The 14,902-nt window shown below is 33.8% G+C and overlaps 1 protein-coding gene across 2 annotated transcripts in view; it reads left to right on the forward strand.

The window, feature by feature from the left end:
• Positions 1-13,269, forward strand: part of kay (transcription factor kayak) — a 37,755-nt gene extending 24,486 nt beyond the window's left edge. For both annotated transcript variants that reach the window (XM_090386170.1, XM_090386171.1), the window contains 2 exons: positions 5,274-5,381; positions 12,743-13,269. In XM_090386170.1, the coding sequence (XP_090242296.1) occupies positions 5,274-5,381; positions 12,743-13,216 (582 nt within the window). In that variant the 3' untranslated portion in view covers positions 13,217-13,269. The remainder of the gene's footprint in view (positions 1-5,273; positions 5,382-12,742) is intronic.
• Positions 13,270-14,902: the final 1,633 nt, after the last annotated feature.

A 14,902-nucleotide genomic window follows, 5' to 3' on the forward strand; every position in this document is an offset into this window, starting at 1 on the left:
AGGAGTTTATAAAAAATCATGAATATAATCGTTAATCGTATTTAGCAGTTGTGAGCTTGAACCACTGTCTACTCAAAGAGTGTGTGCTACTGCACTCTTGCTCCTGACCACTTTACTACAAGTGCTTCCTCCAGTCCCTTATATTCTGACATCAATAACCTATGTTGATGCATAAAAAGTTATTACTACCATAAGCCTCAATAACAATGGGGCTGATCTGTCATCAGTAATAAACCAAAAGCTCCAAGATCTCAACAAATGGCTTTCACAGTTCTGTGTGAAGATCAGGCTGCAAAATCATCTCAAAATTATGATCTTGAAGTACTGACCTACCTCTTCTGTTAAAGGATGTGCCATCAAGAATGTTAATAGTTGGGCTGATCTTGGAGTAATCTTTGATACCAAACTACAGTTCCATCGACAAATTGATTTTTCCAGCAAAAAATTAACTGGTGCAGATCACTTGCTGAGAAACGGCTTCATGTTAACAGCTGAAAACTTGTGCAAAACTACAGAGCAGAAATATGGGCAGCTGCCAAACTTATGCTACCAAAAATAGTTAAGTGTGTAATTTTATTTTAAAATTTTATTCAACATATTAGTGTATTGATATATTAATTTTGACACTGACACCATGAGTAATTTATGAATGTGCTTGAACTTTTAATTAGCAGTGGCCATATTAACATTTTGAAAAACTTGTTTTGAGATGTTTAACAATTGGAAAGCTTTAAACTTAAGTATTTAGTACACATTACTATATATATATATATATATATATATATATATATATAGATTGGAAAAAGACTTGGTTGTATATTTAGAAGAGCAAAGTAAGTATGCTGCAAGAGCACAGTCAGTGGGCTAATTCAGCTCTCAAAGCCAATTGAAGAATGATTATTCTTTGTGGCAAAAATGTTCCCAGAAGCCATTAGTAATATTAATATATGTTACCTCTGTGTCTAGTGTATCTCTTCACTGTAGGAATAAACCCAACCCAATGTTTTTGGTACAAAGCAAATCTGGGGCTTTCCAACAGATTCTTACCTGCACAGCTTCTGGCTAGAATTGAACATTTGACTGACCTCTACATATTTGCCTCCAATGCTGTGTACAGGAGGTCAATTCTCTATGAAGATACAGGAAGCTATATGATGTCCTCATTATCTCCTGGTAACAACCTCTTAGTATAGCCAAGCTCGTGTCACATCTAATCTGTTAGCTTTTGTGATTGGTATTTGTAGCAATTGCAGCTCACCTGAGTGTCTGACTATTCTTTGAGAGTCTGCAACCAGTCATGTAACATGATTTTCATCACAACCTATACACATGCCATTATTGCTTAAGTAAACACTGCTGGGTATTGCAGTGATCTGAATTTCTTGTTATAATTGTAAGCTTTGGCTCCCCTTACTACTTTTAACTATGAAGAATTATACACAGCTCCATCCTGAGACAAAGCCCACCCCCCCTTCCTGTTAACTGAGAGTTAAAACTTTTTTGTAACCAAGCTATCTTTTGTTGCTTAATTCTTAATTTGTGTGTTTTAATAAATAGGTATGTTATGTAAAAACCATTTAACATTTCACTGTGTAGGGTTGTTATACCTATCCTTTTGTGCAGTGAAGATTTATTTATTCATAAGGGATGAAATCCCAAATTTTAGTAACCTAAAGTTTGGGCACTGGAAAACACACATTTAACATAAGACACTAACCTAAATTCTCCATGCATGTGTTGAATTGTCTCTTGGTGATCACTTAATTTGTCTTGTACTATCTACTGATTTTACAAGTGGTACCTATCCTATGTTTGAAAAACACCCAAAACTTCTTCATTGTATGTGTTTTTTTTTTTTTTTCTTTCCTCCTCCTGTGCATCAGACTTGCCCAATGCCTATGCAGCATGACCATATAGTTAGACCTCTGCATTTCTGTGCCAATGAATATACGATTCAGAAGCACAGCTTCTGTTAGGCATCAGAACTAGAGGAAGTTTGAGCCCTGTGACTCATCGCTGCATGTAGTGGTCACCTTGAACACTTACTGTAATGTCGTGTAAATATCTTATACATTCCAATTATGTGAGTAACCAACCTTGTGGTCATGGCACAAAAGCATTTCATTTGAGAACCCATGTTAATTAGATATTTGGAACTGAGACTTGGCCTCTGAGGTCATTCCAGAAAGTGTGATAGACTTGAGTCGTCTTAGATCTTCAGATATTATAGAAGTGTAGTATGTTTGAACACTTCTTTTTGTTCTCTCTATTGTATATATTGCCTCATAATCAAAATTAAGTAACATGATTTAAATGGAAATTATTTCCCATATATCAGCGGTTCTCAAACTTTTTCGTCTGCAGGCATCGTATTTTCGTCGATGATGAAAATTCGATAGAAATTGTGGGTGGGCCGTATATTTGGTTAATGCTATGATATCACTGATATGTGTATACAGTGCACAACAATGCATGTTAAAAAACAACACTTCTCATTAAAATTTGTTATAATTGGCAAAAAATGTACATAAAATTAGCAAATTTTCATACCATTTTTTTTAAATTAATCAACACAATTTTAATTGTATGTTATTGTAAAGCAAAATGAAAAATAAGTGTAATATTGATCATAAATTTAAATGATTGAAAATAATACAAAGAAATATTTATGAAGTGTAGTGTTACAAGAAAAAAGTATAAAAATTTAAGTTTAGTGTTTTGTAGCATGTGATTTATGGAATTGGTTCTTGTTAGCATTAGCATTATCATTAGTAGAGGCATTTGATGCAAGAAAGCAAGCTTATGCAGCATCAGCCAAAAAAAAACAGTAACATAAATAAATAAAAAATAAATACAGCCTGGGTTCTAAAGATGTGTGGATACTTAAGACACATGTGAGATGACTATCCATTAACTTGGATCTTAATTTAGACTTGTTTTTGTTCATAGTAGAGAATGTTTTTTCACAGATATAAGTACTTCCAAATAACATTCAATGTCCATGTTTTCATTTTTCTGGATATTCTTCTGGTGAGAGTTTTTTGATAATGACTGTGATAGTTGGGAATTTTTCAGTACTTGCCAGTCAACTAAACTGAACTAATCCCCACATGTATGCCCAGTTCCCTCTGATTTTCTCCATACTTGGAATTGGTCATCAAAAAATTTTGCCACAAAATTCAATTAGCATGAAATATTTGTGAAAGTCCTGTGCATTTCATATTAACTGGTTTCCGCTGTAGTTATAACACAAGTCTTATTCTGTAAAATTTGAACAAAGTTATTCTTCACATTTATACATAACATAAAAATAGTCACAGGCTGCATACAAAAACTCACTGGCCACAATTGTGAACCCCTGCTATATATTAAGATTCATCTTGAATCCAAAGTTAATATAAACAACAGAATCATGTATGCATCATGACTATTTTTCTATAGCTATCATGTGAGAGGCTTGCATAGTTTTGCATCTGGCAAAACAGGCATCAACTTTAGAACACAAAAAAAAAAAAAGATTTCAGAAGCCCAATTTTACTTGTGGTACATCTCAATTTTATAGTATTAACATAGCTTGGAGATATAATCTGCTGACATTGTTGTCTCTGCATTGATCTCTTATAGATGTTGATAAAGTAACATGGTTGAGTTAGTGCCCATTTATTGATCATACTTGTGTTAAGCTAGACTGTCAGTGGTAGATTTTTTTTGGGTAAGCAAATTTGCTCTTGAGTTAGTACTGACATTGATACAAATGCAATTTTTATATTCATGTATGGTTAACTGATTATTCCTGTTAGTCACTGTGGTATAATACCAGTACACTTCTAGATTGTTAGAACTGTTAAACCCCCTGGGGGGGGGGGGGGCTTAAGCTGATAGCAAGTTTCATAATGGGTAGAGTAATCCTGGAATGTGGATATAGCAAATGTTATTCTGAAACAAATTTAATCAATCTCCTATGCAAATTGGTTTTGGTGGATATAGTCAAAGTTGAGGAAACAGAAATAATTGAGCATCAGGAAAAATTTCTTTCTCAGGTTTTAATTATTTCTTTGCTATAATTAATTATTAAGCTGCTTCAGATTTTCTAATTTTTGCCAATTTTCTAATAAATAAATGGTCTCTATTCCTTGTTTTGAAATTTACTTAGTTCATTCTTATTTCTTTTACTGTGATTTAAATGCTATAGTGTTGTTGACCTTCTTTTGCCCTGTCCTATTCAGGTCCTTTAATCGGATATTCCTAGTCTGTTGTTACTGGAGGGGTGTCAAGGATTAATTGTTTTAAAGTAAGTGCGAGAGTCAGAATTCATTGGCAAGGAAGCTGTTTGGCAATGACAGAGGAGTATTCAGAAATGATTCTGACTAAGCATTCCCATTAGCAGTAATAATTAAACTGCCTGTTCCTTTTGATTAGAAAAGGTATTCTTAGAATAGAACTAACACTTAGTATAGTTTAAAAAATTGAGATTATTAATTAATAAAGAAATACAAATTTGAAAAACTATTCAAATTATAAATTTAAAATATGTCAGATTATCTCTGAGTACCACAGTATCTTCTAAATCATTAGAAAGAAATTCCTTTCATTTAAGTACAGATATCCTTTAAATTATGAGTTCAAGATGCATACTTATGTACATAGCAAAAATTTTATACTTAGGAGTATTCTGCAGAACTGTGACATGTTTTAGGTTAAACACATCTGTAATTGTTCTGGTGTGTGTATGTAGTACACATTACAAAAATCCTGCTTTGCCAGAAGAGAGCTTTGTGTAATTATTAGGTGATCAACTCTTTCTTAGGGATAACCCCCATTTTGGTATCAGTTGGGTTTTGTTTTTATGGAGTGCGCACACGCATACACTGATTTTTACACTCATGTTGAAAGTACAGCTTTTATTTTTGTATGGTCTGTTCATAGGCCTGTTGGATTTAAATTATTTTGCAATTTTATTATAATTGCGTTCTAAATAAAAATGCTTAAAATATTTACACTGAGAAGTGCTTCTGTAGAGGGAGGGGAGGAGAGAGAGAAATCCAACAGCCTTATTACAACATGACTCCATTTTAATATATTTTATATGAAAAAATTTATTTAATTTTACAGAAATGCATTGATTGAAAAACAAGGAAACCTCTATTGAAGAGTTGACTCACATAATTTGAAGTAAATTATGATTAATTATCTGAATTCCTTCTAACAATGTGTAAAATATGAATTGAATTTGTTTCCCACTTTCATTCTAAATTTGAACTATTTATTTTCAGTTAAGTCCTGAAGAAGAAGAAAGAAGAAGGGTGCGGCGAGAAAGAAATAAATTAGCAGCTGCCAGATGTCGGAAGAGACGGATGGATCACACAAATAATCTTTTGAAGGTAAGCATATGCCAGATATGTTGTGTGAAATGTTTATTTTAACTCTGCTTTATAAGCTATCTTATTTACCTTTTACTGCTTTTTTTTTTTTTTTTTTTCCCATAATTTTTACATAAACATCGAAGTTTGTCAAAGATACCAAGGCATATTTCATTTTTTGTACAGCCTTGTTACACAAATTATCTCTCTGACTGCATGGTTTAATGATCTATAATTTAAGGCAGAGATTTTCGTGTCTTGTTTTCCCCAGAGCCCTGGAATTCCACAAATTTTGTTGAGTTTTTACTTACTGGTGTTCAAAGAAAGTGCTGCATCACCTCCTAGGAATTTCACATTTCTAACCCTTTTTTTTTTTTTGCGATGGTATGTTACATTAATGACTAACATCACCAATAGAAATATAAACAAAAGATATATTTATTAATAGTTAAGGCAAATCTAAGTAATATTTGACAGGTGCTCTCAAAATATTCCAAAATGAGCATTTGCAACCTTTATACAACGGTTTTGGTAAACATGACAATTATGGCTGAAATGTTATCAGAAGCTCTCAATTTGCTTCAGTTTATCATTTTAAATGGAAAACAAAATGAAAAGTTCACTAGGTGCAAACTGATATTTAGTTGAACCACCTATCGATTAGGCAGCAAATTCAAGTAAAGGACATATTATCAAAACTAAAGAACTAAAATGGTCTTGGGCAGGACACATAGCTCAAAGACATGATGACAGATGGACTAAGAAAATAGCAGAATGGTACCCAAGAGGAGCTAAAACAAAACTTGGAAGACAACAATGGAGATGGACAGCTGAAATTCAATAGGTCGTGGGTAGTAAATGGATGGCCATTGCACAAAACAGAAGGAACTGGAAAGTTGCTGTTCAAATATGTTGAACAGCAACTTTCAGTCCTGCAACTTTCAATATGTTCAGTCCTGCAGTGGATTTAAAATGGCTGATGATGATGCCTCTGGTCCTGATGACAGCAGCACACTGTCGAGGCATTGATAGGATCAATTTCTGAAGATAGTCAACTGATGGTTCGTAGTTCCAAACACAAATTATGGCTTCCTGAAGTTCATGAAGGGTCTTTGGTTTCTTTCTGTCAACTGCAGATTCCACACAATGTCAACAGTTCTCTATAGGATTCGGGTCTGGGCTGTTTCCTGGCTAGCTAAGAGTTGTAATGGATTGTTCTTCCGACCATCTTTTCACCTGTAACAATGTAAACGCATTACCTCTAATGCAGAAATGAAGCTAAAGTAACTATTAGAAGTGCCTACTAACACTTTTCACTCGATAACAAGACGAGTTGTCCTGAAAGATGCAGTTACTTGGCAGGTTGAAATGGTCTCTAATGGTTGGCAGTAATTTGCCTTCCAATATAGCCAGGTATCCATTGGCATTTACAGAACCTTTTATAAACTGCAGGTGACCTGCTCCACAATATGAAATGCACCCCCATATCATTTCGCTGGTAGGGAATTTCATTGTGGACACCATACAGTCTGGATGGTATTCTTCACCATGTCTACGGCGAATTGTTTGTCTCCCATCAGAGCCATACAGGTTGAATTTCTCCTCATCCGAGAAAATAACTGACTTCCACTGCTTGGGGGCCAATTTGACATGCTGTTTACACCAAATTAATTGGGCCTTTTTCATTTTTTGTGTGAGGAGGGGCTTCTTAGGACGATGGGCAACAAGCCCATTTTTGAATAGGCATCTTCTGACTGTTACTGCACTTGCTACCACTCCTGTATGTTCTTCCTATTCTCTTTTCAGCTTGGACAGAGAAGCCTTTATGGTTTTTAAGGCACAAGCGCTTCACAACGCGGCCCTGTTTTGGCATAGAGACTCGTTTGCATCGGTTCCTTTTTTCTATCAGCAGAACCAGCATTCTTGAGGTTTGGAAAGAAATCTACTCACTATCGACTGATTACAAACACTGTATAAGCAATATGACAGGACGAATATCCTTCCTCACATAAAGCAATAATAGCACGTGGTGTCAGCTGCACATAACTCGCCACCTTACACAAGCAAGGAATGACTGCAACTCTTGCAGAGTGTGCTTATATAGCTGATACAATATTACGTCATCACCTATGTGTGTCAATCTTATCTGATGCAGTCTGTAAGAAATATTGCCATATACTTATGTTATTCCGACCACAGTTACAATTTTAATGTGTGATGCACTTTCTTTGAACACCAATGTACATATTACTGTTTTTAAAGATAGAGGGGGTTCTGTGAAATTTTGGGGTTTACAAAAGATTCTGTGGCCAAAAAATTGGTTGAAAAGCACTGATTTAAGATATAATCATATTACTTTTTTTAACAGATTAAAAAAAAAAAAAAATCTGTTAAATAGGTCTGAGGAGGTTGGATTACTTATAAAAAAAAAAAAAAAAAAAAAAAAGTGAACATCAAGACTTTGATGTTCATCAAGTGAAAAATGTTCATCAAGTGAACATTTTTCCAGGTCAGTTCAAGTGAAAAAAAAAAGTTAACATGGGCCTGATTCTAAATGTGGTGCATAGCTGCAGAATTTGGATGGTAAAAAAAAATAATAAGCAGACATCTGCTTATTCTTATTTATTATATAATACCATCAAAACTCTGTGCCATAAGCACCCACATTGATGTAACATATTTTACTTGGGGGTGACCTCTAAAATCACAGCCTGAAATAGTCGTATTCCTTGTGCCTCACCCTATATATAGGGTGGTTATTTTCCTACCCACTTTTGACAATTAAGTGAAACTATAGGCCACTTCAAAAAAGTTGTTTGCATTGTAATCAGTATATTATGTTTTTTATTTAACAGTTTTTTTTTTAGTTCAAATTTGACCACCAGAGTACCAAGTGGTGTTTTTTTTTTTTTTTTTTTTTCCTCACTCTAGTAAATAGAAAAATGAGCTTTGTATTCATTATTAACCTTATGTAATTGGGCAGTTTGAATGTTTGTCTTAGAACATATCAAAGTCAGAAAAATGTTTTAACCTACTGGTTGTCTGTCAGTATCACAAGAAGTGATTCAAAGAATTGATGTGGTGCAACAACAACAAGCCTGATCAGATTCTCTGATATTATCTAGTGCTTGCCATGCATCTCATGGGGACTCACATTTCCTGAAGTACAGTATGTAAAGCCTTAAAGTTAAACCTTCACCTGTTTCCTCATAAAATCGAACATGCATTGACCGGAACCACAAGACTATCAACGCCATCATGCTTTTGTTCAGTGTATGATTGGCAAGGTTGCACAGAATCCAGAATGGTTATTTAACATCCTGTGGATGAATAAATGCACTCCCACTCTGATGGATCCGTGTTGGGCACAAGTTGTTGAATTTGGACTAGAGAAAACTCATATGCACATAAAATAAGCACTTTAAATTGATAAATCTTAAAATCCATAACATAACACCAAAATAAAATTGCTGTTCTTAATTTCAGATGGAGCACCATGTGTTTGATCCAAGAAGAGCAAATGCTCTTTGAGTATTTTATCAAATTTCAGTCTTATAAGTAGTGCTATTGTACATTTACAAGGATTCCTTCCAAACAAAAAGTGCAAAGTAGGTTGATTTATCATTTGATAAATCATTTGAGACTGGTTGTGTCCTTTACAAAAAAACATAGTTACTCTAAACCAGTGCAGATGTTAACAGAGATAAAATAAATTAACCAATCAATACTCCAGGCTGTGTGCTCGCTCTCTCTCTCTCTCTCTCTCTCCCCCACATTTATTTTTGAAGAATCCTGACATCCAGTTAAAATTGGGCATTGTATATTGTCATGGAAAAGTATTTATTGAGCAAGTGTTTTTAAAGAAAGCAATAAATGAACTATACCAGAATTGATGCAATTTTTTTCCTTTGTTGGAAGAAGGCAAAAGATATTTAGTACCAACAAGATGACTCCACTTGCTTTTTTAATAAATCATTTAAAATTTTAAGATTTTCATTTTGCGTATAGGATTTAATTTTAAGTGGTTAACCCTGTACATAGTTCATTCAACAGTCAGAAATAAACTTTCTTCATTAATTTTGAGGGCCAGAGTGGCTAGTTATTCTTTAGGTTTCTAAGATAATTGTGTGCATTTATTGTTCTGACTATTGAGTGCCAGAGCAAGAAACATTCTCTCTGTGTGCCAGTGTAGAATGTGATGCTTGACAAAGGATTTTTTTTGATTCCTGAAACAGCATATTTTCATTGATATTCTCTATTGCATATGTGTCATTGATTTCTCCTGATAATGACTGACAACTGCTGTTGTCCAACTGTATATAAGAAACTTTTTCAAAGTATAAAGCAAAATTTTTTTTTTTTTCTTTAAAAGTTATGATTATACAGTATTAAGTATTGGAATGTAATGCTAGTAATTGCTCCAAAACTTTGCATGCAAATTTCTCAGTTGCTGGGTTCTTGTTTCCTACTTACTGCAACAAAAATTGATAAGCATGAGTGATGTACAAAAAAATTGTCTAATAATCCAATGGAGTTTCCTGCATTTTAATTTTTTTTTGTGTGTCAGTCACCTGATTTTTACCAATATCCCCTTGAGCTATTGGTAAAAATTAGCAAGCATGGTTTGTCAGTTTTATATTGCAAAACAAGCATAGTTGATCCATTTTCTGCTTCAACAAGAATAGTGTGCAACTAAGGAGCTGTTTGTAGATGGGCACTGAGTAAGTGTCCTTTTTGCTCACTTTATATCAATATATTTTGATTGACAGTAACTGTAAGTCATGATTAGGAGCAACCAGCACTATAGTTGGTTTTTTTTTTTTTTTTTTTTTAATCATCAGTTACCCATCCAATCATATTATAGCATGACCTTGATTGACGTTGGCAAATATGTTGCTTCAGCAAGTGTTTAGCATCCTGAATTTAAACTGACATATTCCTGCTAAATTCTTATGCTAATGAATTGTTTGCTGTCATTTCTACAAAGCATTATATCCCAAGCTTTGCTGGATGAGAAATGAATGATGCAATAGATGGATTTGGTTCACACGCACAAGGCATTTCTCTATTTTCAAAGAATGCTTAAAAACTAAGAAAATTTATTTTTATTCATTTTTTAATTCCTGTGTCATGCCAAGCAGCAAATGAAAGGATCATGATTGGTTGTATATTGTGTGCATTATTCTGAGGTGGTGTTTGTTTTCAAGTTTTGCTTATTAGATTTTGTTAGATTTTAATCTAACACTGATTAAATATTGTTCAGCCCATGATATTTTAGTTTAGACTCTCCCACAAAATTGTAGCTTGGAAATTTGTCTAGCTGCCATGAGAATGAAGTCATTAACATTCTTCTCCTACTCTGACTTTGTTAGTAACTTTTCTACTTTACTCATGCTGGATGATTTTCCATATTTTGATCACTGATTCTTAGTTCATGCACTGAGAAATTGGAAATTAAATGCTATTAATCAACAGTTTCTCATCTGTTTCATTCACATTTGTGTTTACAGGGAATCTAAATGTTTGCAGATCTTGCATCATTTTGTTTTAAGCACACAGTAGCACTCCTCTTGCAATGTGGCTACTGCTATTTGTAATAAACTTTACTATTAAATAGTCACTTATTCCTTAATGTCTTTGGAAGTACTGAAAGTTTCATTGCCATTTGGATTGTCAATTTCATTTCAGTACAGCAAATGTCTTCATACTTATGAAGTATTATCATCGCTCCATGCATATCTTCTTACACGTTAACATGTTTTGCCCTCATATTTAAAACTAATTGGATTAAGTTGCTGTTATGAGTTATCTGTTAAATACAAAAATGTTGAATACGTTATTTGTGTACTTGCCCAGATATAAGTTATGCAGTCTTGAAATGGGGGGGGGGGGGGGGTAATTTGAACTTGTATTACTTTTTGATGTTAACAAAATTTTTACATTAATCATACTTTCAGTTTACAGTCAAGCCAATTGAGAAACTTGTAAATGTAGAATACCGATATGTAGAGTACTTGAATTTAGAATCTTGAAAATAAAATTGCTAGGTGGCAAGGAACTGAATATTATGTGCTGATGACCAGTGGCTGGAAATGTTGAACTATGAACCTCTTGCAACGCACTTACCACCAATATTGTTCAGTTAGAACACTACATTCTCTTTCAAAATTTATATGTGGTAATCAGAACATTGCTCGATGTAGTTACATCGTTACTTAAAACAATATACAAAATAACTCATTATTATAAGTTTTATAGGCAACTGTTTTTGTTGAAAAACTACTCGGTGCACTTATAGGCATGATGTATTTCCATTAGGACTGCCTAATTGGCAACATTGATTCAAGTTGAGTTTGCATCAGTGCATCATTTAATCAAAGGTAAATTATCATCTCTTGGTGATGCAACAAACTATGCACCCATACCAGATCTAAATAACCAAGCAGATGATTATTTCCTTTCATTAAGAACTGCTTATAAACCACATCCTGATTTTAAAAGCTATAATTTTGGAGAGGAAAGTGCATGTTATAACTGTTACACTTAAATCTCTTATTAGCAACATTTAAAGGTGTTTCGGCAAAGCTTGGTTTGTTGTTGTTTTTATCCATTCAGTCGCATTCAGTCCTCAAGTCCTTCGTGCTCATGCCAGTGTCACTCTTGGTGTTGAGCCAGAATGTTCTTTGCTGACCTCTTCTCCTTTTCCCAATAAATTGGATTGCATTGCATGACCAAAATATGTCAATCATAGCTTGGTGATCTTGACTTCCAGTGATATTTCTGGCTTGATGCGATCCAAAACCTCTGTTTGTAACTTTCGCTGTCCATGGTATGAAGCAAATTTCTCCAGCACCAGAGTTCAAAAACGTCAGTTTTTTCTTCAGTCTGGTTTTTTCATTGTCCGGCTTTCACACCTATAAGTTGTTATAGAAAACACTAACATTAACCATTCTGATCTTCATTGTAAGGCTGATGTCTTTGTCTTTCCAGATCTTTTCCATGCTCATCATTGCTCTGTGTCCAAGTGAAATTCTTCTTTTAATGCATAACTTGGTTTATTTATTATCAAATATTAAACTGCAAAAACAGAAAGGACAGTATTCCAACCTGTGCCTTGATGAAGCTGCATTAAAAGAATTGGAACTTTACATGGCACTGTTTCATTAGAGATGAAAATTATTATTATTGCAACAAGTGAAGTTTCGCATTTTTTCAAATGGTTTTAATTTTGCAATATCTGCTAGCCTTCTTTAATACTTATTAGCTGTGCTAAGCTTCTTCGTGTAGTGATATCATTCCTTCTTTTTAATTAGTTGGTTATTTACTTGTGATTATTATTTTATTTTAATACTATTTTTTATTTATTATTTTTTTTTTAATAGGAAACCGAAGGATTAGAAGAAAAGCGCCAGGCACTTCAAAGTGAGATACAGATGCTGACCTGCCAAAAAGAAGAGCTGGAGTTTATACTTCAGGCCCATACAGTGACGTGCAAAATGGCCAGTCAAACAGGCCAAGAAAGGAACACTAATCGTGAGAAAAGTCAACCCATAAAGTCAAAATTTGCCCGACCTACCTCTTTACCAGTGTCTTCAGCATTTACTAATCCAGATGGTAGCAGTAGTCTCAAAGTTCCATCTACAATATCTTTAACGGAAGTTACAGGAATCCCTATCAGTACACCATCCTCAGGAATGTTCACATTTGAAAGTTTAATAGAAGTCAGTTCTGGTCTTACTCCTATCTCAAGTGGTATGACTCCAGTTATTTCTACTTGCTCAGGTCAGCAGAGGAGTTCCAGCAGTGATCTTTCAAGTCCAGATGCCATCAGTCCTCCAAAGCTTGTTTCTTTGTGAAATAGTGTCATTTCTTTCCTCAGTTGTAAAGCAATACCAGTGATTGTCCTTTTCATGACCAACTTCCTCTTTTTTTTTTTTTTTATGTTATAACCATTGGTGCTTGCCATGTCTTCCTTTTGTTTAGAGTGAACTATAATTCGGCATCTGAATACCATCCAACTTTATTATAAAAAAATATATTTTAAGCAATACATTTTAATGTACATGACAAACTTAAAGCCTTTGACAAATGAAAACTTTCAGTACTTCACAAGTAGTAAAAGTGTGCATGTAGTTTTTGTTCTTAACTGCACAGTTTATTATCAACTTTATGTGAATGTAATTAATGGCACTGATACTAGGGCCACCACAGGTGGGTAGGCTTTACCTACAGGTGGCAAAATTTTTTTTTTTTTTTTTTTTTTTTTTATATTGCTCTCTGATTGGTTAACGTTTATCAGTATTTAACTAGGATGGCAAATTTTATTTGCCTACTAGCAGTACATAGGGTCGCAGTGCTACCGACTGGTATGTTAAAGTTTCTTCAGTTTTATGTGCCATTCATTAGCAAAGAGAAAAATGTGTGTGGGGGAGTTGAGAAACTTGCATAAAAATTAAAGTATGCTGTCACAGGCATTAGTTAGTCAAGTTTTATGTGACAGTTCACTTTGCCATTCAATTAGCATGACTAATACCACAGACAACATATTCTTTAACAAATTGAATGTAGATGGCCTGGCAGAGCTAAATATAAATTTTTTAAATTTTTTTTCTCGATAGGTTATGGTATACAGGTGACCCCCGCTTAACACTGATAATGCGTTCCGGAAAAACAGAGCGCTAAGTGAATCCGCGCTAAGCAACCGCCGCATTCCCATAAGGTAACATATGTATTTGTGAGTTGCGGTCAGTGTCATAGGATATTTCCTAATCAATAATAAACGGTAGTGAAAAGATGCAGAAATGTCGGTCAAAATATTTAATATTCAAATATTTGTACATATAAAATATTCTGCATTACATACGTATATAATTATATGGTAACTACTTATGTATCAAAATTAAACTTAAAATTCCAATTAAAATCATAAATTTAATTGATGAATTTAATTATGAAAAATGTGTGGATTTTGGGTTGAACTTTAGCCCTCTTCCAAATAAACTAAAAGGGGTATTAATTTTAAATCCCCCGCAACGTTACCACCAACAATAAAGTCAACCGATCCTTTCCCCCGCTTTGAAACCTGGCATGTTTTTTTTCTTCTTTCAATATGAAACTTCTTTTAGGCATTCGTTTCCACAAAAGTCCTGCTTCATCTATGTTAAAAACTTGTTGAGAAGTATAACACATAATACTCCTCTTCAATAATTTTAACAAGTTCTTTTTTGAAACTTGCGGCTTCTCCCTGGATTTTAAATCTATTCAACAGCCCTTACTAGTTTTAAATGGTTCCGTTTTTTTTTTTTTTTTTTTTTTTTTAAGGTGAGTTTTCTTCAGATCATCATATAGGCTAATCTCTCTCTCTCTCTCTTTTTTATTATTTATAATATTTAATTTAACTGAATTCTGAATTGGATATTATCTTCAATAAAATTAGTTAGTCTTTCCATTTCAATCCTAATAGCCGGCCTAGCCCTTGTTGCTTGCAGTAGAACAGCTATCTTTCCCACTGCTAAAATTAATTCTTTATTTTTTTTTTTATA

This window comes from Mastigoproctus giganteus, chromosome 12 (assembly GCF_048544385.1).
Source record: "Mastigoproctus giganteus isolate SK-2022 chromosome 12, ASM4854438v1, whole genome shotgun sequence".
NCBI classification, from domain to species: Eukaryota; Metazoa; Arthropoda; class Arachnida; order Uropygi; family Thelyphonidae; genus Mastigoproctus; species Mastigoproctus giganteus.